This window comes from Hesperophylax consimilis, chromosome 19, assembly GCF_061612785.1.
Source record: "Hesperophylax consimilis isolate HC1 chromosome 19, BYU_Hcon_1.0, whole genome shotgun sequence".
Lineage (NCBI taxonomy): Eukaryota > Metazoa > Arthropoda > Insecta > Trichoptera > Limnephilidae > Hesperophylax > Hesperophylax consimilis.
In genome coordinates this window covers 23156404-23182579 of record NC_142854.1, presented here as the reverse complement: position 1 = coordinate 23182579, position 26176 = coordinate 23156404, and the positions used below count along the sequence as shown (strand labels likewise).

General features: G+C 35.8%; 1 protein-coding gene across 1 annotated transcript; it reads left to right on the top strand.

Annotated features, from left to right (window-relative positions):
• The first annotated feature begins 154 nt into the window (after positions 1–154).
• On the top strand, positions 155–14670 carry LOC149415018 (uncharacterized). Its single transcript, XM_089642976.1, has 8 exons — positions 155–250; positions 916–1113; positions 2549–2701; positions 9237–9395; positions 9486–9613; positions 9986–10167; positions 13148–13225; positions 14661–14670. The coding sequence occupies exons 2-8, from the start codon at positions 963–965 to the stop codon at positions 14668–14670; spliced, it is 861 nt and encodes a 286-aa protein (XP_089499102.1). The 5' UTR covers positions 155–250; positions 916–962.
• The last annotated feature ends 11506 nt before the right edge of the window (positions 14671–26176 follow it).

Genomic DNA, 26176 nt, shown 5'->3' with positions numbered 1-26176 from the left:
TAACGGTTCCAGTGACGGCAACGGAACCGGGAACCGGGCCTGGAACATCGATCATCTCTACGGATGGAAACGTCAGGTCTCCGACTATTGTGTCTCCTTTGCTTTTGCTTCCTTAACGTATATAATTGTTGCTCTGTCTTTCTGAAGTAATATTATATGAACCACACAATAATTGAAATTGAAATGCTTTTACTTTTTTGAAGAGGTTTCTTCAATATCTTGCAATTGACCGCCGTGCTTCGCCTTGTATGTAAGTAAGACCTTTATAATATTAACTATGTAACACTTAAACTCGTAAATTTGTGCTTGTTAATTGTAAGATTATATCGCTCAACACCTTATTGATCAGTTTAAACAGCATTCGCTATATAACACGAGAGACAAAAGAGAGTACATGAGTTTGTTTATTGTTCATTTACGGCCGCTGTCAAACATTAAAATCAAGCGATTAGGAAGTTCATCTAACCTTGACCCTGTTTGAACATCACATAAGTCATTTTCGCTAATTCAAAAACAGCAAACCTTTTTTGTGGAACCATTAATTAAGTTAATTTTGAAGAAGTAAGCATTGCTTACGAAACATATTGTTTTTTTTGAAAAATAATAGCGGTTTTAAACAAGTGTTGATTATTTTTAATATGAACTGTTCAAAGAGAGAGTTTTTGTTACAGTCTTTTTTGATGACGTTTGTTCAACGGCTTGACCGTCATTGACCGTCATTGACCGTCGTGCTTTACCCTGTATGTAAATAGGTTATATTTGTACTAACTAAGTAACACTTAAACTCTGAAATTGGTGCTTGTTAATTGTAGGAATATATAGCTTAATACCTGATTGATTAGTTTAATCAGCATTCGCGACATAACACGACAGTCTTTGAGAGAGGTTTTGTTAGATTCCTTTCTTATTTTTTAGCTGAGAATAATTATCATTACACAACAGGACGTCATCACAGCAGTGCCATGGATTCCAACCCAAAGAGTGTTTCCATCAAAACTGAACCATGGTCACAGGAAGAAAGCTCAGGTGGAATGGCCTATGGGGATGTTGAAATCCACCTCTCGGATGTGAAAAAAGAATGTTTGCAGAATGCCGGGAGTGTTCAGCCAAATAGTAAGTTGCATTGCATATCACAGAAGTGTTTCCGATGCAAATAATCAGAACAACTGCTTGTTCTTTACTTCCCCTCTTGTCTTCCATGCTTTTAATCATTATTATAGTAATTATATAGCGCAGTTCTGTGTTATTTCACTTCAAAATTTTACCTTTGGAATATTGCTTTGCACGCAACTGATGAACTTAGAAAACGTTTAACTTATTATGCTCGCAAACAGTTCTTAATTCGTCAAATGTTGCCTCGTCATATTTTATTATTGAAGTAAATTAATCTACTCCAAAGAGCGAAGCGGAGTTCTGCTTTAAGTCGACCGTTGAGCATTTATGTACGTCTGTAAATTTGTTTGTACTTTCCGTTTCCAGTTCAAGATGGTGTCCATTTTAGATTCTGTCAATTGGAATAATCAATAGTATGGTACCTACCTACCTGAAGAAAATTGCATAATTCCTTATTGGATATATAAAAATCACACTTAAAATAATGGTTTATATTACGTACCTACTTGCTACTCACAAATCTTCTGTTTTTAGAGGAAATTATGGTTTTGATTTATTGAATGTGGACCTATCTATCATCTTTACATCTGTCTGTGTAAAGAAGTGAGTCTGATTTTGATAACTACTGTTTTATTTCGAGATTGATGACATTTTCCCCACTTCATCTTCTAAACAAGATGAAGGCGACTATCTACAAGAGATTTTGAAAATCTATCCCTTTCACCTTTTCTCACCCCTGTAGAATGTTGACACTTATTGAAGAATTTTTGCACACTCGATGTCCAACATAAGATTTGTTTGACCATAACATTCTGTTTTGTTTTACCATGACAATTTCTGTTTCCGTTATGTTTTATTACTGTTATTCTTACATAAATCACATACGATTACCATATTACGGGCATGAGCCTAGTATGGTAGTAAAAATTTATAAAATACAAAAAAATTCTGTTGTGTTTCTCTTAACCTCTGGTTCAATGAACTCTTGAACTCATGCTTTGAATTTCAGTGTCTTTTTCAAAAGAGTTTGTTTTAATTATTCAAACAAATGGTAAAGAACCTACTTATATAATTAAAATAAATTAACATGAAGTTATTTTATTTTCCAAATCTCAATCACAATGTTCCATGTTTTTCACTGTATTTCACGTCTAAGCTAGTTTAATGTACCGTTTACATTAGACATAGATTAATTAACATTTCAAAAACTTACAATCGTATCCATATTTCAGATGTAAATCGACATAATAGACCAATCCGATTATTAATTTTTATGTTATGGGAATTTGAATTGGCTTAGCTACTGCAAAGTCGGCAAGTATATTATCAGTAGGATCTTGATTGAACTATATAAAACAATCTAACAATAAATACAAATAATCATGCACATAGCTCTCATGATATATATTAACATTTTGTTGTTGTTCTGTTTAAGGTAGCATTAATGTGGAGACTGTACCCATTAAGGAAAACCCAGGACCCCGAGAAGAAGATGGAGGAAGAATCCCTTATACAGCAATAGATATATACCTGCCAGATGTGAAAAAAGAATGCTTAGAACACTCTGAAAATATTACCAAGACTGCAGGTAAAATACATTTTTTCGGTCTGAATCAGTTTTGATAATCTTATCGTTTATTTCGTTATAGATATACGACTTATTGAGATTTATCTGCCATCTTTCCCAAATAAAATAATGATCCCGAAGACACATACAGAAAAACCTCTCTCATGTCTCCATTGTAACTCCTGCTCAAACACAAATCAGATTAAACAATGCACTTACGCACCCATACCGGAGAAAAACCTTATCCATGTCCCCATTGTAACCTCCTATGCTCACAGAAGTCAGATTTAACGGTACATTTACGCACCCATATTGGCGAAAAACCTTCATTATGTCTCCATTGTAACTACTCCTGCTCACACAAATCACTTTTAAAAATGGATTTACTCACTCATACTGAAGAAAAACCTTTTTTTGTTATTTGTTTTTGGGGTGTAATGCCGTGTTGCGCTAACTCCTTCTTTAGCCAACGTTGTCGGAAAAGTTGGCTAAAGAAGGCGTTAACGCAACACGGCACAACACCTCAAAAACAAATAACAAAAATACTTTTGACTGCGTTAGTCTTAAAACCTAGTTCATGTACAGTACATATTCAATTTTTTATAAATATTATATAAATAAAAATTAAATAAATAAATTGTAATTACTCCTGCTCACGCAAGTAAAATTTAACGGTATACTTACGCACCCATACTGGAAAAAAAACTTATTCATGTTCCAATTGTAACCACTAATGCTCATACAAGTCAGATTTAACGATACACTTACCACACCCGTACTGGACTAATTGTTTAATTCCTTATTTGAAATTTGAAAAGAACATCTTATAAACTTTTTTATGTTTTATAAGTACTATATAATTAAGTACCATATAGGTATTTAAGTTCCTACTTCCAAATCTTAATTTTGTGTTGATATATTAAATTAGCTTAAATTAGAAACGTACTTTTTTACATATTCGTATATATTTTATTTATTTTTTATTTTTTTTTATAGTGAATACCTCACAAGAGTCCCAACTGCTCCCGTCTGGAGCCAGTGAGACTATGGCATCCCCAATTGGGGGATTTTGTGAGGCTGAAGGTAAGTGGGGAAGGGAAAGAGGAAGGTGGGGAAGTACCTGGCTATTCAGATCTAGTCACTAAACACGGCTTAAGCCATTTGGAGCAACGTTTCAATTCTGAATGGTGGTCTTACACCAGGGCGATACTGGTAGTATCTTCCACTCTGGAACGTGCCGCAAATATACTATATATTATTTTAATTAATTAATTGTTAAATAACACAAATTAATCAAATAAAATTTATTTGCGCACGCCGGGTTCGAACCCGCGACCTTCGGAATGGCAGTCCAATGCGTTACCACTGGACTATGCCGGCCTCACGGCCTCTATATAATACTCTCGCAACTAATTATTAAAATATAATTAATTGTGGAAGTAGTTATAGGAACTTAATTACCTGGACTATGCCGGCCTCACGGCCTCTATATAATACTCACGCAACTAATTATTAAAATATAATTAATTGTGGAAGTAGTTATAGGAACTTAATTACCTGGACTATGCCGGCCTCACGGCCTCTATATAATACTCACGCAACTAATTATTAAAATATAATTAATTGTGGAAGTAGTTATAGGAACTTAATTACCTGGACTATGCCGGCCTCACGGCCTCTATATAATACTCACGCAACTAATTATTAAAATATAATTAATTGTGGAAGTAGTTATAGGAACTTAATTACCTGGACTATGCCGGCCTCACGGCCTCTATATAATACTCACGCAACTAATTATTAAAATATAATTAATTGTGGAAGTAGTCATAGGAACTTAATTACATAACTGATTATCAACTGACTTAATATTGTAAAAAAACTGGAAAAGGGTAGATAAATGTCTGGTTCATAAGCAGGCATTGCGTCTCTTAACTCTGCTAGACATATTCTCCATCATTGCACAAGCAAAATTTTCGCACTACAATGAGCGGTTCAAATTTAATCTTCTTTTTATTATTACTTTTTTCGACATTTCTTTTTATGTATTATGGTAAACATATGTGTATACACTTAATTTATTATAAATAGGGGTTCGATGTGAATTCAAGTTGTCATTATACTTGCTTGGTCACTTTTAATTCCTAACAAGACATAATTACTATTATAAACAATCAAAATTGTAAGTTAAATGGAAACATGTGTAACTTTTGTAGTTATTATTTATTTAATTTATTGTCAATTTGTTTCCGAAATTGTACATAGTGTATGGTTAGAAAAAAGAGAAAAATTAAAGTAAGGAAAAACAGAAAATTGTCATATACCTAGTTATGTATTTTAGGGTTCCATGTTAACCCAACATAATTAAAATGCAACACACTTTTAAATAATGATTGAAAGTCATGTGACTCCTGAAGCTGGTAGAACATCAACATTACGATTACATTAATTCTTGTGTGTTTGTGTTAGTTTTGGCTTTTTCAACAAATTTAATTCTCACACTTAACCTTGTTATTTTGTCCAGTCGTTAGTAGATTAATACAGTTTATGACACTTTACGAATGATACTCAGAAGATATGGTAAATAGGAATTTAAATAAGCCTTATTTTAATGCTTTTCTTATTTTAAATACTTTTTATAATGTTCTACAGCATGGCAAATGTTAATTAATACTTCCCAATACAAAGTCTCAAAACTAAAAATTCACAACTACGGTCGACAAAACATATTCCAAAATTTTTGCAAAAAAATATATATGCAGTACGAAAGTATCACACCATTAAATTAATTGAGTTTTCATAGGAAATTATTGTTTTGATTTATTGAATATTGAAATTTTGAATTTTAGAACCTAAAAAAAAAAACTAACTAACCATCACGCCGTTTCCCCGCAGGGGTAGGCAGAGAGGACGGACCGCCAAACAACTTGGTCTTGGCACACACTCCTTCCCTCATTCGCATTCATACATCGTCTCATACATACTCTTCTATTATTCTGACTCTTGACATGGCCCGACTCAAGTATCTGATTCACTTGGTCCTGCCATGTATTCCTCGGGCATCCCCGACTTCTGCAACCATTCACATTTGCATCGTATATTCTCCTTACACTCCTTTCTTCGCTCATTCGCTCTACATGCCCAAACCATCTAAGCGTCCCTTTCTTGATCTTACTCATTACGCTTACATCAGCCTTGCACTCTTTGCGGATCTCCATATTCCTCACAAGATCATACATGGTTTTACCACTTTTACGCCTCAGGGATCTCATTTCAACAGCATTCAATCTACTTTCATCCTTTCTTTGCCAGTTCCATGCCTCACTGCCATACATCAGGGTAGGTACCAGCACTCCATTGTGGACTGCTAACTTCGCTTCTTTGGACAATTTTTTGTTAGCGCCAACTGCGCTCAGTTCTCCATTAATGGAGTTACCTGCATTTACTCTTCTTTCATTATCTCTGTCAGCCTTCCCATCTCTCGTAAACAAGCTTCCTAAATACACAAACTCATCCTCCTGCTCCAAGTATTCCTCATTCACAGCTACATTGCACACTGTTTTCGTACTCTCTCTTTCAAACACCATTACTTAAGACTTACTTATATTCATCATTAACTCGTTCTTATGCATACTTCGTTCATCCTAGACACGAGAGACTGTAGATCATACATACTATTAGCAATTAGCACCGCATCATCAGCATACAACAGGCAACATACTTTCAGATTACTCAAAACCTATTTATCTTTACCTATTTTGAACCTATCTATCATATTTACATCTGTTTATATAAATAAGAGAGTCTGATTTTGAAATCCACTGTTTAATTCCGAGATTGATAACATTTTGCACACTTGACCATTTAAACAATAAGAAGACGACTGTGTACAAGAGATTTAGAAAATTTATCCCTATCCCCTTTTCTCACCCCTTCAATTTTGAAACTTCTTGGAGAATTTCTGCACACTTGAAGTCGAATTTAAGATTAAAATAACTGTTAAAAATAATTTAAAAAAACTCTGCGCGAAGCCCGGCCGAGGCCAGGTACTGTATAGCGAAAAATTCGAAATTCTATTGTGTGTCTTTGTAACTCCGGTTCAATGAACTCCACAACTCCTGATTTGAATTTAAATGTCGTTTTCAAATTAAAGAGTTTGTATGAATTATACAAACAAACGGTAAATAACTTCTTATGTAATTAAAATAATTTAACATTAAGTTATTTTATTTTGCATTTTCTAATTTTGAATTATAATGTCCCGTCATATTGACGGTATTTCACTTCGAAGCTAGTTTAATGTAACATTGATATTATACATAGATAACATTTCAACAACGCACCCCGTATCCATATTTCAAATATAAATCGACATGATAAACCAAGACAATTATCTTAACTATAGAACATATTATATCGGGATGTTCTGTATTAGCGCCGTCCGAGTATACATTTAGGCACAATCAAGTTTCAAAAATAATTCACTAAAGTTTGGTAATTTAACATAACTTGATTGACTGCCGTAATATAGTACCATATTATGAATACGAACCAAATTCATTTTTAGAAAATTTATTTTATATAATTTATTATGATAAAACTATACTAACAGACCGAACGATTAGTCATAATAGACCCGATATAGTTTTACATGACAAAATTTAAAAAAATAACCTCTCTAATTGATTTCGCTTTTCCAGATTCCTGTAATATTAAAAAATCTATTTCTGAAAAAATAAGAAAATACACAGATTCGGGAAATAAGATTAAAAGAATTTGTCATTCTCAGACTATAAAAATATATGGAAGACTACATTTTAGATTACAGGCGTGATGTGGAAATGCCATACTTGTTCTACTGGTAAGGAATTATTGTCATTAATCCCTTCGGCACCGGTGCATAGTCGGGAAACAAAACAACATATTATTTCTTATCCAAAAGTATTATAAAATCGTTGACAGCCCTGTTTTACTAAAGCCAAATTGCAATACTTGCCCAGCTATTCCAAGTAGAATTAATTTTGAAGGCAAAAATAAACTCACTACTAATTACTCTATTCTAATATTTTGCTAGATTATACATGTGAAAAATCACGTTTTTATACTATTCTGTTCAAATAAAATATTCTCTGTTATTATAACATTCTAGGCCTTAATAGAATTTACTTTATATTAATTACTATTCATCGTATATACCTACTTCTTTTTCTATGTAATTTTTGTGTACCTTTTATTTTTGTCATAATAATAACAAACTAACGTACATTTATAATAACAAAAAAAAAACAATTTATGTATTTTAAATTACAAGAATATTACCTACTTTTATAAATCGCTAGAAAATGTTTTACACCACTGCTAACCGGTATGCTTCGAGTATGTTTGTAATTATGTTTTGTGTTATATTGTGACAATTATAATTGCTGAATGTACTGTAGCCTGAGCCCAAATAAGTATTTGCTGGTTGAACTCCTTTATACAATATACGATTCACTTATCGTATACTAATACCTACCTGTGTTGTGCCTACTCATGTCTTTCATGCATGTAAAAGCCGTCAAAGCGAGAACAAACAAAAAATTTTTGTTATGTATCACATTTAGCCATTCACATGTAATTTTGTAATTGTTAACATACCTACTAGTTTATTTCTCTTTTATTGCAATGAATTAACTCTACCTTAACTTATCTATTCACCTACCTACCTTTCATATTATGTTTACTTTTATTTATTTTTTTATAGTCTATCTTTTTCCATTTAAAAATGTTTCTGTATGTTATGTGATGTAAAAGCTTGTTATGTAAAAAACTTGTTATGTAAAAGCCCACCAGGGCGTTGAAATTAATAATAATAAATCATCATAAACACCTCGTATCTCGATTTATGTCAGGTCTTATACAAACCTAGTATTCATGCAACTATTACTACACTAGTAGATATTTCTTTTAATTATGTACCTATTGTTTAACTGCACTTCTATTAACAACTGTATCACTTGCAACAATATTTTTGTGTACACATTACTTGTTCTGTAATCACTCTATTGTAAATGCCATTTTATGGCGTTTAAATAAATAAATAACCATTTGGTTTTTCGGCTCCGGCATTATACCTACCTCTCTCATTCAAAAATTAGGCGTATTAGATTTTTCAAAGAATTTATTTATAAAAATGAAAAAATCTAGTCATTTTAAATACATGTAGGATAATGAAAGATTTTTTAAATATTTATTTTGAGGGATCAGTAGGATTTATAGGTACAGTTAGGAGTTCTACCGAGCCGAACCCTCTGATATGAAAATATCTGGAGTCGGTGAATTATTTTCCCATTTGATCTCTGGTGGGTTGACTTGTTGTTCTTGTATTGTTTTGTATTTATAATCCTTATATAATGCACTTGCATATAATCATTTGTGGAAAGGTGTGTGGAACGGTTTAGTTTTTTCGATGGGGAAGATATAACCGGGATATATAATCGGAAACAAATAATCACACACAAAGCTCTCATGTCTTTATATATAAATAAATAAACATTTTGTTCTTGTTCTGTTTCAGGTAGCATTAAAGTGGAGACTGAACCCATTAAGGAAAAACCAGGACCCCGAGAAGAAGATGTAGGAATAATCCCTTATACGGAAATAGACATAGACCTGCCAGATGTTAAAAAGGAATGCTTAGAGCACTCTGAAAGTATTAAGTATACAGAGACTGCAGGTAAAATGGTTTTTTTTTGTTCTGAATCAGTTTTAATAATCTTATCGTTTCGATACCTACATACTGAGCTTTATCTGCCATCTTTTCCAGATGTAATAATGGTCCTGAAGACACATCCCGGAGAAAAACCCCATTCATGTCTCCATTGTAACTACTCCAGCTCACGCAAATCATATTTAACAGTGCACTTACGCACACATACTGGCGAAAAACCTTATTCATGTCCTCATTGTAACTACTCCTGCTCACGGAACTCAAATTTAAAAAGGCACTTAATCACTCATACTGGAGTAAAACCTTATTCATGTGCCCATTGTAACTACTCCTGCTCACACAAGTCAGATTTAACGGTGCACTTACGCACACATGCTGGCGAAAAACCTAATTCATGTCCTCATTGTAACTACTCCTGCTCACGGAACTCAAGTTTAAAAAGGCACTTAATCACTCATACTGGAGTAAAACCTTATTCATGTGCCCATTGTAACTACTCCTGCTCACACAAGTCAGATTTAACGGTGCACTTACGCACACATACTGGCGAAAAACCCTATTTATGTCCCCATTGTAACTACTCTTGCTCACAAAAGTCTCATTTAAATGGGCACTTAATCACTCATACTGGAGAAAAACCTTATTCATGTCCCCATTGTAACTACTCCTGCTCACGTAAGTCAGATTTAACGGTGCACTTATGCACACATACTGGCGAAAAACCTTATTCATGTCCCCATTGTAACTACTCTTGCTCACAAAAATCTCGTTTAAAAAGGCACTTAATCACTCATACTGGAGAAAAACCTTATTCATGTCCACATTGTAACTACTCCTGCTCACGTAAGTCAGATTTAACGGTGCACTTACGCACACATACTGGCGAAAAACCTTATTTATGTCCCCATTGTAACTACTCGTGCTCACAAAAATCTCGTTTAAAAAGGCACTTAATCACTCATACTGGAGAAAAACCTTATTCATGTCTCCATTGTAACTACTCCAGCTCACAAAAATCAGCTTTAACAGTGCACTTACGCACCCATACTGGTGAAAATCTTATTCATGTGCCCATTGTAACTACTCCAGCTCAAGAAAATCACATTTAACACTTCACTTACGCAGCCATTCTGGCGAAAAACCTTATTCATGTCCCCATTGTAACCACTCCTGCTCACATAAGTCAGATTTAACGGTGCACTTACGCACACATTTTGGCGAAAAACCTTATTCATGTCCTCATTGTAACTACTCTTTCCACAAAACTCTAATTTAAAAAGGCACTTAATCACCCATACTGGAGAAAAACCTTATTCATGTGCCCATTGTAACTACTCCTGCTCACGGAACTCAAATTTAACAGTACACTTACGCATACATACTATACTAATTATCTAAAATCTTATTTAAAATTTAAAAAAATTTCATATTTATTTTTTTCTTCTTTTATTATTAAGCACCTATGTAAGCAATAAAGTTTCTTCTTGCAAATCTTTATTTTGTTTTGGTTAGTCAAATAAGCAAAATTAAGAATCGTGCTTTTTTATATACGCTTGTATATACTCATACAACTATCAGATGGCAGAAATTTATAGTAATGCTACGATTTATCTATTGTCGTTCTTTTCCTTTTGGTTCATGGCACAATAACATTCTTTTAAATACTCACAATAATAATATAAATAATTGCCGATGTAGGCATACTAAAATATGCATATAAACTGGAAAAACGTAGTTAAACTCTGCACGCCACATCCGAGAAGATTAATTAATAGACTTAATTTATTATAAATAGGGGTTACATGTGAATTCAAGTTGCAATTATGCATGCCTGGTCGCTATTAATTCCAAACTAGACATATTTCCTGTTATTACCTGCAATTTTTTTGTGGATTTCAAAATTTTGACTTGAACAGGAAAATGTGTAATTTTTATAGTTATTATTTTTTTCATTTATTATCCATTAGCTTCCGATACTGTAAATGTTGTGAATTTAGAAAAGAGATAAAAATGAAAATGTAAAAATAAGTAAGGAAAATATATTATATTTTATTCAGCTATGCATGTTAACCCAACATAATGACTAGTCAACACACCTCTAAAAAGTAATTGTAAGTCATGTGAGTCCCACTGCTGGTAAAACATCAACATTACAACTAAATCAATTCAAGTGTGTTTTGTGTTTATTGTTTTGACTTTTTCGACAGATGTAATTGTCACACTGAACCTTGTTATATATATATATATACTTTATTATGGTTTATTTCTATACGTACATTACAATTTCACATAATTCGTTTATGTAGATGGGGAATAATAGAGGGCCAATTATAGTCCCCTGTGGGACTCCGTACGTGATTAAAAGTGGATAACTTGTCTTGCTGTCAATTTTTAGTTGTTGCATTCTGTCAGACATGAAGCTTTTAATAAGATCGAATTCTATTCCATTATTTCCTATGTTTTTTAGCTTTTTGAATAGTTTTTTGTTTGAAATTCTGTCGAAGGCTTTACATAGATTTAAGTAAAAAGATATAACTTTTTTCTTAGCGTCTAGATTTTTTGTATTGAAGTCCGTTACAGTAGCTATTGCATGTACTGTGCTCCTGTTTTTCCTGAAGCCATGTTGGTTGATCGAGAGTATGTGTTTTGTTTCCAGATAGTGTTGAAGCTGTTTTTTCAAGAATTGTCGAAATGGTATTTAGTAGCGTAATATGTCTATAGTTGTTTACATTATTTATTGGTCCTGATTTAAAAATTGTAATAATAAAACCCTTTTCTAGTAATCTAGGGAAAATTCCTTCTTTTAGACTAAGATTAATTAAGTATGTGAGTGGTTTAAGTAGTTGTTAACTAAGTGTCAAGATAGTTTTAGAATCTAAATCATCCGGTCCTGTAGTTGTGTCATTCTTTATTGATTGAATTATTGTATTGGTATCTTCTAGCGTTACATTATGTAATTTGAAATGTCTGTTGTAATTTTCACTACTGATGTTTGTTGCACTGTTTTGAGGCTCTTGGATATCTCTGAGAGGCAACGTAGTTTTTATATTTTCAGCTAGGCTAACTCCAATATTAATGTAGTGCTTGTTTATAAAATTGAGGATACGTAAAGGATTGTCGTGGAAGTAGAGTTCTTCATAATTAATTAGTATTTTTTTATGGTATCATCTTTGTTCTTCTGTGAATGCGTACTTTCCCACAAAATTGAGCATACGGTTTTAGGGTCATAATTTGCTGTTATCAGTTTTTTCGGTAGTATAATTCTTTGGCTTAACGTATTGTTAGGGAACAAATATTTTTATACACTTTATAGAAGAAATAACGCGAGGTATCATAAGGGTTGAGTTTAACTTGTTTGTGTAGTTTGTCCCTTTTTTATGTTATTTATGATGCTTTGAGTAATCCATTTTTTAAGTCTTACTTTGCGATGAGGGATAGATGTGGGTGTTCTTTTTGTATTTTGGGTAATGAGAGTTTGTAGACATGTTAAAAAATAATTCCATGCTTCTTCTGTTGAGTTCATTTTTGTTAGATGTTTCAATGTCTGTTTTTCTTAACATTGTGTAAGGTTCACGTAGTAAATTTTTTTTTTGCGGTGTTATTTTGGAAAGTTGAGTTTATATTTGGGGAAGTCGGGCCTATCGTTTTTGTGTAGTGATCTGTGATTTTCGATTCGTATATTGCAATATATATTTGTCTTTTTGATTTAACCATAATGTGGTCGATATATGACTCTGAGTCTTTGGTTACCCCTGTAGGAGTATTAATGGTGCTTATAATGCCATGTTCCAGAAGCATCAGTTGGTATCCAATATTTTGAGGGTGACCATTAGGAGGTATGTTAATGTTTAGATCTTCAGCTATGATTATTTTTTTGAATGAAGTTAGTTTTTTTAGGTGAGAATCCAGATCCATTATAAATAGTGTAATGTTATGTATGGATGGTTATCTGTATAGGACGAAAATACACGCATAAGATTATTTGTAGACAGTTTATTTTTACTAAATAAATTTCTGATGCAGAGGCGTTAAGACTATTATTTACGTATACAACAATGCTTACATTTTGATTTTTTGATTTAGTGTGTGATATTTAGTACAATTATTTTTGTGTTTTTTTGTAAAAGCGGTTGAAATCCTACATTCTGTAAGGATTATAATTTTAAAATCTGTTTAAAAGTTGCATACGATTATGTAAAGTTCGTCATAGTTTTTGTTAAGGGATCTTATATTTTGGTTAAATATTGTAAGAGAACCTGGAGTGTTAATAATAGAATCACAGAGTTTTGTATCATTGGTTGTATGATGTTGTTGTGTGCTATTTAAGTTCGTTGTAAGTACATTAGCCATGGTGGTATGCAAAATAAGGATAGTATTATTTTGAGGTCTGAGTGACCTACATTTTACACCATACACCATTTTTAACAATCATTTTCATTTTCAATTTGTTTAATTTTTTCCCCCAGTCCTTTTCGGATTGGCATTTTGCCTGTTTTAAACCACGCGAATTGGAAATGTTTTTCCTTAGCCGATTTTTTGGTTTTTTATAATAATTCTTTGTAGTAGGGTGAAAGCACTTTGACCTGCACTCCGGGCGGCTCAGTACCCTAGCCCTATTTACTGTTTATATTGTTGTCATGAATATTCTCATACTATTTTATGCAATTAATGGTTAAAGCCATTACTCTTTAAATGATGTAATTTGTTTATAAATAGCTTTCACACACATTCTCATTTGTAAAAGATAACTATTAAAATTTACTTTCATTAATGGGTATATCCTTCAAAAATTATTAAAAGAATTAATTCGAATAAAATTAAGTATTATTTTAACTAATTTATATAGAATAATATTATTTTCACGGTGATTTTATTCTGGTCTGTCAATATTATGTAGAGATTATTACTATAAACCTATCGCACGAGTTTAATGCAAAATGTATATTACAATGTATGTTTTAATTAGAAGTGGAACTATTTAAGTTAAATAAATATGTTTTATGCAAAGGGACTGATTGTTATCATCATAATACATATTTACTTATAACATTACATACCCATAAGTTTTTTTACATGCATACATATTATGGATATATTAATGTACAAATAAATATTTTGAACAGTGCCTTGTGTTTTGATTTGTTTTTAATCTTACTAAACAGCATTTTTATCGCCAAGGGCCATTCCTAAATTTTCGCGGACTGGACTGAGTAATTGATATTGTCCGTCACTGAGAATTGGATTTAGCTAACGTTAGTGGTTTTCTTGCAGTGTGCGCTAGCATTTCAGCCGTAAGCCTACATTTGACAGTACAATTAGGAAATTTTGCACACTCGTGTGATAAATTTTAACCGTGTTCATATGTTGGGCGATCAATTACGCTGAAATACTGATAGAACAGTGACAAAATTCCCACCTGAAGCCTGTTCTATGAAGATAGCAATCCGTTTGTTAAGATAGGGGATAAGATTTTAATTTGGTAGGCGGGAATGGGTACCGCCGCCCTGGGAACCATTTATTGGATGACCAACATCTCTGCCACAGGTCACCCCAAGTGGTTCGCTACGTTTGGTGACTTAGCAGGGGTGCCCGGGTTCATGGTGGTGGCGGGTGCGTCGGCCCACCTTCTGCGTGGCGGGCCGTTTAGGAGATGCTGGTTGAGGGAGACCCTTTACAACTGGTTACCGCTGTCCGGGCCGCTCGATAGTACAGGGGCCCGACCCTCAGGCTCACGACTAAGGGTGGGCTGCCCCATCAGCGAGTTAAAAAACCCCGCCACTGCTGTTGGGCCGGTTCGTGACCGGAGGGGACCCAGCAGCAGTGTTTGGGGCGCATTGGATGCCCTCTCCAGCCGGACTCTCCCAGCCTATCGCCTAGCACCGCAGTGGGTGGGCTGGAACCAAACGCTCATCACTCCTGGACACCCTGAACCCCAGATTCCTACCCACCCCTCATACCTTTCCTTTCCAGACCTTTCCTTTCACCTCCTACTCTTAAAAAAAAAAAAAACTTAAAATTCATGAACATACAACACAACAATTTTAACATCGTTACAGCGGCGAGTAGCAGGCGTCCCCGGTGCGGGCCAAAACTGTTGGTAAATTTTGCCAACATTCGCGGCCTGCACACAAATTTAAATTCCGTCCATTACCATCTCTTGTCCCAGCGTTCCAACCTTCTTTTCCTATCCGAAACTCAGATAGCCGAGCCGCCAAACTCCTCCTATCTGGACTGCCCGGGCTTTACCCTCGCAAGCAAATTCCGACTCAAAGGAGGAGTCTGCCTCTATAGTCGAGCTGACGTCAACTGTGTACGACTATTGAGTCTGGAAAACTCCAGATTCGACGTAATGTGGGTGCGCGTCAATCTTGCCAGCACGGCAAGATTCTACGCATGTCTATCCCGCTCACCGAACCATAGCGAATCAGACACTTCCGAACTCTTCAAACATTTGAGCGATACTATTGATGATCTCTTGCCCCGCTACCCTTCGGCCGAGTTTGTTGTTCTGGGGGACTTCAATGTTCGTAACGAACCATGGTTGAAGTTCTCAGGCCCAATGGACTCGGCTGGCCGACAGGCGGAATCCTTTGCCATTAGCTACGGATTAGAGCAATTGGTTCAGGAGCCTACAAGGGTTCCTGATGTCCAGACTCACCGCTCCAATCTGTTAGACCTATTCTTAACTACTGTGCCACAGGGTTATAAGATTGACGTCACAGCGCCTCTGGGATCATCCGACCACTGCCTAGTGACGACATCAATCCCCGTTAGCCTCAGACCAACCAATGAGAGGCTGACGAGAAAAGTGTGGCACTATAGGTCAGCAGATTGGTTCGGTATGCGGGCTCACTTCAACGCTTTTCCGTGGTCAGCTGTTTGTTTTCGGACTTCGGACCCTTCAAGATGTGCCCAGGAGATTGGTGAAGTCATCAAATCGGCGATGGATGGCTTCATACAATCGACTACTAAAGAAACTAGTGTGAGCTCAAAGCCGTGGTTCAGTCGACAATGCTCCGAAGCAGTTCGACGAAAAAACGCGGCTTACCGAGCCTACAACACATCTCGAACGCCCGAAAGCAGATCAGCATACAAAAAATCGGCAAAGACAATCATTGATAGGTCAAAATTCGAACACGACCTGCAGATCAGCAAAAAGCTGGCTGCCTGCCCGCATGGCAGCAGAGCATTCTGGTCGCTTGCGGGCTCAATAGGTCGAAATTTTTGCCAACCCAGTTTGCCACCTCTTACCAGACCAGAACACCGCCACCGAAAAGGTTAACTTATTAGGGAAAATGTTTGCGGAAAACTCGACCCTCGACGACAGAGTTGCTGTTCTGCCGTCGGTTCCTCACTGCGGCTTCTATATGAAAAAGCTGAGGATCCGGCATCGGGATGTACTCCACGTCATACGGGGGCTCGATGTTAACAAAGCTAGTGGACCTGATGGAATACCTGCCCTGGTATTGCAGAGGTGTGCTGCGGAAATAGTTCCAGTTTTGACAAAGCTCTTCAAAATGTCCCTGAAGTGTGGCACTGTGCCCTCTGGTTGGAAAAAAGCGGTCATTCACCCTATTCAAAAGAAAGGTGACCGCTCCAACCCGGCCAACTACCGCCCCATAGCGATCACATCAGTTCTGTCCACGGTGATGGAACGTGTGATCAACGACAAACTGCTCACATACCTCGAGAAGAACAAAATTATCAACGACCGTCAATACGGATTCTGGCGGAACCGCTCGTGCGGTGATCTTCTCGCGTATGTGACGCATGTTTGGGGGCGGTGCCTGGAACTCCACGGTGAGACCCAAACGGTCGCAATAGACATATCCAAGGCCTTTGACCGGGTCTGGCACCGAGGACTTGTCAACAAATTGCCTTCTTACGGACTTCCCGCATCCCTGTGTACGTGGATTGCTGACTTTTTAAGGGATAGGTCGATTCAGGCGGTTGCTGACGGTTTCACCTCTTCCTTACACTTCATAAATGCTGGCGTCCCACAGGGATCAGTTCTGTCTCCGACTTTGTTTTTGTTGCACATCAATGACCTTTTGACATGTGCACCAATTCATTGTTACGCGGATGACAGTACAGTTCATGATAGCTTTTCGTTTGACAAGCCCCCAAAGGGCACACAAACTCCAACGGCTCGGAGGGCTTTGAAGCAGAGAATGGACGGTTATCTCGAGAGTATTTCCTCCTGGGGTTAAAATAATCTCGTCGAATTTAATGTTTCAAAGACCCAATCCTGTCTGATTACGTCTAAAAAGGATCCAAATGACAATCTAGTCTCCTTCAACGGAAGCAATCTTCCGAACAGGCCTTCCATTGATATGCTTGGTGTAACCATAAGTGACCAGCTCAGGTACGGGGACTCCATTGAAGCCAGAGTAAAGTTGACCTCTCAGAAGCTGGGCGTACTGTACAGGGCCCGCAGATACTTTAATAGTACACAACTGCTGACCCTGTACAAATCGCAAGTGCGCCCTACTCTCGAATTTGGTAGCCATCTCTGGTCCGGAGCCCCTAAATACCTGAAAAAACCCTTGACTCTGTGCAAAAACGGGCGGTCCGTTTGATAGATTCCCCAATCTTAACAAGCGGACTGCAATCTTTAGAGCACAGGCGTCAGGTAGGTGTGCTGTCCTTGTTCTATCGGTATTACAATGGAAGATGCTCTGAGGAACTAGCGTCATTGATCCCTTCGGCACCGGTGCATAGTCGGGATACACGCCAAACGCGCGCCCAAATTTGTACACGGTTGACATTTGTCACATGAGAACGGGTCGCTTCTACGATTCGTTCTTAAGTTCAACAGCTCGGCTGTGGAACGAACTGCCGGCCTCTGTGTTTCCTCCCTCCTACAACATGGGACTCTTCAAGACCCATGTTCACTCCTTCCTCTCCACAAAAAGACCCTCCACACAGCATCCCCAAAGATGACATAGGCCCTAAGGGAAATTATTTTCTTCAGGGCCTCCTGTGTGGAGTTAATATAAAAAAAAGGGGAATTTATCAAATGGAACTCGCGTTTCTGCACAGAGTATAAAGGCCCTGTACAGAACACCCGGCTTCTGAGGGGCTTACTTGACTGGCTTCGATGGAGCCCCCGTGCCTTAGCTGGTCACTTAAAGTAACACCAAGCATATCAATGTAACGCATTTTGATTAGCATATGATTATCATGTCTATGCGGTTCTTGAAGAGGCCTGGATTATATGAAGGAGGAAAAACAGATGCCGGTAGCTCGTCCGACATGCGAAGCGTCTTGCACAAAAACGAGTCGAAGAAGCGGCCCGTTCTCATGAAGCCAACATCAACTTTGAACGGGTGTTCCGCTTGTGTACGTCGACTTTCACGCACGTGCACCAGTGAATTAAGGATCAATGCTGCAAGCTCTTTAGTGCCGGCTCCATCAAAATACCTGTAGAACAGACTCAGCATGTCGACAGTGTGTCTGTGCATTAGAGACGGCAATCGGTCTTTTAACAATGGATTTTCAATCAGACGGACCGCAGTCCTTGCCGGAGTCCTTGTCCGAGCCGGTCTGTTAAACTTACTCCAAGCATTTCGATGGAGTCTTTATTGGGGAGGGTAAGTCCTTCCATATCTTACATTATTATACAAATAAAATCATTAAGGCACATTTTTTTCATTTTTGAAATAACCCCAATGATATAAGTACAGTATTATAGTGATATAGTATCCACCAGTATAACAATAAACTGTTGCAGCACATTCAAATGCTTCCGCCCCTGAGTTTGGTTCGCTGATTTGCCACCGTGGGCGCTTCTACCATCTTTGTCGACCAAGCAGGGATCTACGCTTCACGATTGGTTTGCGGTACCGCCAACAATTTATAGAATATTTGTAGTCATGTAATATAAATCCAAAATCTCTTGATAAGCGCGGAGAAAGAATACATTTCTAGAATTTTAAAATATCTCATTACGTTACTTGTATGGCTAGCATTACACTTGTAAGTTTTTTCGTAAATTTACGACTTCTAGCCAATGGGCATCTTGCATTTTGAAAATCCAATGCGCCCATTGGCTAGAAGTCGTAAATTTACGAAAAAACTTACAATTAGTGTAATGCTAGCCTATGATTTTTGAGGCACGAATTTACTAAATATATTCATATAGCATTATTCAAACATTATTTTTTAAATGATTTGGTGATACATTTTATAAAAACATTAGGAAATGATAATAAATTTCTAAGAGAACATATAAAATTCGGCTATGCAGAATCCAATATATGTCCTCTTATAAGGACTATCTATACTATCCTTTTGAAGGACGTACGTGATTTTTACGCAAAATTACTAGAAACTATTAGTTATACGAGTAATTAACCTAATGGATAAAATTAAATGTATTATGTCAAGTGGGTCAAAACCTCAATAAATAATTTTCGAATTTGGAGGAAATAATTTTTTATTTAAAGAAATAAAATCATCCCCGAGTTACAAATAACCTGACAATGTTTGAAAATCTCCTACTACCACCACAGTAAGCGGACAATATTGCTTGTGTTGTGATTGAGGACTTAGCCAGCCGAGAAATTGAACACACTACACCTCGGTGGGACCCAAACGCGATGTCAACTCAGCCGCAGACCAGTCAAAAGTAAAACATCAAAATTCTTTCATACTTCTCCGCACACATCAAAACCTGCCCCTCACCCCCCTTCCAATGAAATTTGTTTACAGGATAATAATTATAAGATCATTGACAACGCGAATTTTTATGGGAAATCCATCAATTTTATTCAAAATACCTACGTGAATTTTTTTAACGCGAAATGCGCATTTTTCAATCGATATTTTGGTATTATTTATAAAGTAGGTACGTTTTAAATATTTATTGTGTAACGTTCTAAATGTTTATTGGTTTTAACAAGCTTGAACACTGAACAGTCTTAACCCTAGAAAGATAACCATATTTTGTAGTACATACAAGATAACCATACGCTGCAGAGGCGCATAATATATTTATCATTTTTTTAAATTAAATACCTAGGTAATGTATTTCTTTAGCGGAATTATTTTAATGTGTGGTTAATGAACTAATAATAAAAAACTTTTTTACTGAAATTATTTATTTATTTTAAACATTAAACTTAAATTAAAAAAACCTCTAGAAAAAAACAATAAAATTAACCGTATTCTGTTTACAGGAAAATATTATCACAAATTTATATTTTTTTTATATAAAACTAATTAAATTATTTTAATTTACTAATAAACTATAAAATAATCAGTCAAAACTATAATTATTTTGCTAAAAATTTGGTTTAGAGGCATTCAAAGCAAACATTTTTTTTGTGTTCGCCGCAAACTGTTTTTTTGCATTTGGCGCAAGTCATCATTGACATTCTTTTTTTTTTACTTAAGCAAAAGCTGCAATACCGTCTTTTCTTGGCTGGAGGTTCTTCTTCATTATTACTAGAGCTCTGCACATCTGGATTCGGAAGAATATTGGTGATATTTTCTCGCACACGCTTGAGCAAAGTAGGAGCTTCGAGTCTTTCCGTCATCCACGGTTCAGATAACTGAGTGCTTAACTTTTTCATATATTCCCTTCTATTTAGAGGCTTTTCATGTTTCGCTAGAACGTTGTGACAGTATATGACATAAGAATTGACGAATGCCATGTTCAGTATGCCATAAAGCGTAGCCATTGGCCACCTATTGGTTTTTCTTGAACATGACATTGAGGAACACATTTGATCGAACGTGTCCACCCCGCCTTTAGTCTGATTATAATACATTATAATATCAGGCTTACCGGTTGTGGCGTTGATGACACCTTCTTCATCACACGATGATATCAGGTAAACCATCTTAGAGGGCTTCGGCTTGTACGAGACTAGGGTCAAACATCCATCAAAGCAGAACATTGACGTGCCTATCGGGGATCTCCCGTTTATTGGATCGTATGGTTCCAACGAGGGTTAGTTTGTACGGCTCGTGAAGAAGGGATTTCGCGAGAGGAACCGAAGTGAACCAATTGTCACACGTAATATTCCGGTTTGTGCCATGCAAGGGCCGAGACAACTCCTTTACATAATATTCACCTTGTGGCAAACCATTAGTGTTTGTGGCTCTTCCAATATACGGCATTGCATTTAGCATGTACTTTGTTCCGCTATCACACATCATAGGGATTTTTATCCCGTATTTGCTGGGTTTATTGGGGATGTACATGCGGAATGGGCACCGTCCTCGAAACCCCAATAATTGCTCATCAATTCTGACGTGCTCACCCGGTGTATAATTCAGTTTACACTGAGTTATAAATAATTCCTACAGTTTTCTAATGGGAACAAGTGGATCTTCATGACGTAAGGAGGGCCGTATAGATTTGTCATCAAATCTCAGACATCTAATCAAGAAATCGAAACGATCTCTACTCATCACTGCCACGTAACGTGTTCCTGAAAAACTACTATTGAACAGCTCATCGGTAGACAAGTGATTGTCTTTCATCGCCGCACTCAAGGTCAGTATCCCAAACAAAGCTCGGACTTCTGTCATAGACGTATCTTTGAAAGTGGCTTTGGTCATGTTTTCTCGACGTTTTACAGAGATCTCAATATTCGTCCAACGGACGATCTCACCCACTATTTTGTCGGTAACAAACAAAGTAAAACATAATACTGGGTCATACACATTGCGACACATACGCGTTGGACCTCTGTTTGTGCGAATTATATTTATGGCAGATATCCTACCACGACTTTGTCCTTTTATTGTTGACCAGCAATGTTGGTTTTTACCCCTTAGCACACGGCGATCAGGAACAATTATACGGCGGTCACGACGTGATGTTTCCAAACTTCCAGGCTCTGAAGATACTGGTGGAGTTATAATGTCTTCATTTTGTGTATCATTCAATTCTTCTGGCACCTCATCATCGATGAACTCATCTTCATAGTCACTCTGCATTTCATCTTCACTCACATGATCTTCTTTTTCACTGCCACTCTCCTGATGTCCATCATGCTCGTTCTCTTCTTCTTCAGTTAAAAATCTCAATATTTGATCATCAGATATAATTCTTCGGCTCGTCATTATGAAGGTTAAAAAAACCATGCTAAAACAAACAATAAAATACCTATAATAAACATGTAATGTAAGTATAAACAAATTTATACTTTTACTAAAAGTCACGCAAAAGATAACCATACGCCTTTGGAGCGCATTACCTGGTCATAACTTGAAAAATATGGTACTTACCGCGTAAAAACGACCGTCCCGCGACGCTGTGCACCGACGACTGAGCTAATGAAAAAGGACAGCTAGATGCGCGAGCTCATTAGAAAGAGACAGCGTTTTCTTACCGTCGCGGGCGCCTCTGAGGCGTAGGTTATCTTTCTAGGGTTAAAATGGAAGGCAAGTTTTAGCGCTAAAATTGGTAAAAATGAATCTGCAAAAAGTGTGCTGAATCCCGTGTGATAAAAATGTACTAATTTTAGTTTGTATTGTTCTGAATCTGTGATAAGATGAGCTATAACTGTGTTGAATTGTCATGTGTTGAATAAATTTGTTCTGAGAATTCATACGATCAATTCTCATATTTTGAGTTAACATGGAACCATTGTAAAGCTGACATATTTGTAAAGATGAAAAAATAACACCAACAAAACTTTCAGTCCCTAACTCACAGATAGCAAAGTTTTAGTCTATTATGAATACATAAACCGAACCAAAATGTTTGACTTTATTTTAAGAGTATTTTAATGACTTTCATAATATCAACACTATCAGTCATAATATTTAGTATAATTCCATAGTTTGCTCATAAAATTACGAAGTTCTTTCACACGATTGAAAGAATGCTAAATAAATTCTTAAGATATTTTACAGTTGGTGTTTCTAAATAATGTCTAAATAACGGCTTCCCACTTTTCTCATTAAATTGATTAAAATTATTGGATCGACGGCATATTTCCGTTTTGATATGTTTGTTTAAAATTATTAATTCTGAATAATGTTTATGAATGATTTTTATTTGAAATTATATGTCACTGTGGTTTTGATATCCACATACTGATGCGGAACTTTAAAAAGAAACCGTGCGTGAGTTGCAAGATAAGTCTGCTGACGACTTAAAAATTATATATTTGCTGACGACTTAAAAATATATAAAAGAATACGAAATGTATACGATTGTCAAATTTTACAGAGTAATTTAGAACAACTTCATCAATGGTGTGAACAAAATGCTTTATTTTTGAACATTCAGATATGTCAAGTAATACGATTTTCCAAAACTCGTTATAATATATTACATGATTATACATTAAATAATAATTAATACCAGTATCACATATTCGTGACTTGGGTGTTACATTCGATGAAAACTTGTCATTCATTGAACATCAACTATATAACTAATAAGGCTTGGCTTCCTTTAGCTTGCTTGGCTTCCTTTGCAGAACTTTAACTGATTTTAAGTCCATAGATTGTATGAGAACCCTCTATATTAGTCAGAAGTCAATTGGAGTATAATTCACCTATTTGGTCCCCTTTATATAAAGTTCGATCCAATAATATAGAAAGAGTTCAGCACAAATTTATTAAGTACGTAAATTTTAAGCTCGGAATTCCTATTGATTACATTAATTATGTCAGTTTGATGAATCAATTGCATCTAATAACACTGTCTGACAGGAGAATTATTTCAGACCTGGTTGTGTTACACAGGGTCATTAACAACTTAATTGATAGTCCTGCCATCCTTGCCACTATTAAACTATATGTGCCGACTAGGAATACAAGACAAAGTATAACATTCTTCTGTAATACATTCTCGACCAACTGTCAGACACACTCACTGACCAATAGGATGCATGATCTGGGCAACAAGTATAGGGATGCTATTGATTTATTTATTGACTCCATATATAGAATTAAGCATAATCTACACCAACACTTTGTTGAATCCTACAAATTAGAGTAGCGTTGGTAAATTAGTTTCAATGATTTGTTTTATATGTAGTGTTGTTGTAATTTCTTTTTCACTTTATGTTACTCTTACGTTTTACTAATATTGCTTCATATTTTTTAACATTTTCTCATTATACTTGTAATCACAATTTTACAAGTGTGTATTTTTTACCTTCTTTAATGGATTACATCTATTTACTGTCAATATCTCCTGTATAATACATATTCTCTTATTGTACTGCATCATGTATCACTTCTATGTAAAAGCCTTTTTAGGGGTATATATATATATAAATAACTAAATAAGACAATTATTAATTTTATTATAAATAGTCCAAAAATGTACCAGTTCCACAGAAATAAATAATAACGGCTCCATTGACGGCAATGGAGCCGGGAACCGGGCCAGGAATATCGAACATCTCTACGGATGGAAACGTCAGGTGTCCGTCTATTGTTTCTCCTTTGCTTTTGCTTCCTTATCGTGTATAATTGTTGATCTGTCTTTCTAAATTAATATTATATGAACCACACAATAATTGAAATTGAAATGCTTTTACTTTTTTGAAGAGGTTTCTTCAATATCTTTCAATTGACCGCCGTGCTTCGCTTTGTATGTAAGTAAGACCTTTATATATTAACTAAGTAACACTTAAACTCGTAAATTTGTGCTTGTTAATTGTAAGATTATATCGCTCAACACCTTATTGATCAGTTTAAACAGCATTCGCGATATAACACGAGAGACAAAAGAGAGTACATGAGTTTGTTTATTGTTCATTTACGGCCGCTGTCAAACATTAAAATCAAGCGATTAGGAAGTTCATCTAACCTTGACCCTGTTTGAACATCACATAAGTCATTTTCGCTAATTCAAAAACAGAAAACCCTTTTTGTGGAACCATTAATTAAGTGAATTTTGAAGAAGTAAGCATTGCTTACGAAACATATTGTTTTTTTGAAAAATAATAGCGGTTTTAAACAAGTGTTGATTAGTTTTAATATGAACTGTTCAAAGAGAGAGTTTTTGTTACAGTCTTTCTTATTTTTTAGCTGAGAATAATTATCATTACACAACAGGACGTTATTACAGCAGTGCCATGGATCTCAACCCTAAGAGTGTTTCCATCAAAACTGAACCATGGTCACAGGAAGAAGGCTCGGGTGAAATGGCCTATGGGGATGTTGAAATCCACCTCCCGGATGTGAAGAAGGAATGTTTGCAGAATGCCGAGAGTGTTCAGCCAACTAGTAAGTTGCATTGCATATCACAGAGGTGTTTCCGACGCAAATAATCAGAACAGCTTCTTGTTCTTTGCTTCCCCTCTTGTCGTCCATACTTTTACTAATTATAAAAATAACTTATTATGCTCGCAAACAGTTCTTAATTCGTCAAATGTTGCCTCCTCATATTTTATCTTTAAAGTAAATAAGTGCACCTTCTGTACTCCAAAAATTCTGTCCTCACAAGAACGTAGCGAAGTCCTGTTTGAACTCGACCGTTTGACGTTTATGTATGTCTGTAAGTTTTTTGTACTTTCCGTTTCCAGTTCAAGATTGTATTCAGGTTAGATTCTATCAATTGGAATAATCAAAACTATGGTACCTACCTACCTGAAGAAAACTGTATAATTCCTTATTGGATACATGAAAATGAAAATTAAAATAATGGTTTATATTACGTACCTACTTGCTACTCATAAATCTTCTATTTTTATTATGAAATTATCGTTTCGGTTTATTGAATTAGAGGTTTTTTTTATTTATGGACCTATCTATCATATTTAATATAGAAGTGTTTGTGCTTTTGTATCTATTATTCCTAGATTGAT

Bases quoted from the DNA above. Each gene is read 5' to 3' on its own strand.
- LOC149415018 (XM_089642976.1), top strand. From the start codon at position 963: ATGGATTCCAACCCAAAGAGTGTTTCCATCAAAACTGAACCATGGTCA. The intron at 9,396-9,485 runs GTAAAATGGTTT...CATCTTTTCCAG, and splicing joins TAAGTATACAGAGACTGCAG to ATGTAATAATGGTCCTGAAG. The intron at 10,168-13,147 runs GCACTTAATCAC...TTACCCCTGTAG, and splicing joins CAAAAATCTCGTTTAAAAAG to GAGTATTAATGGTGCTTATA.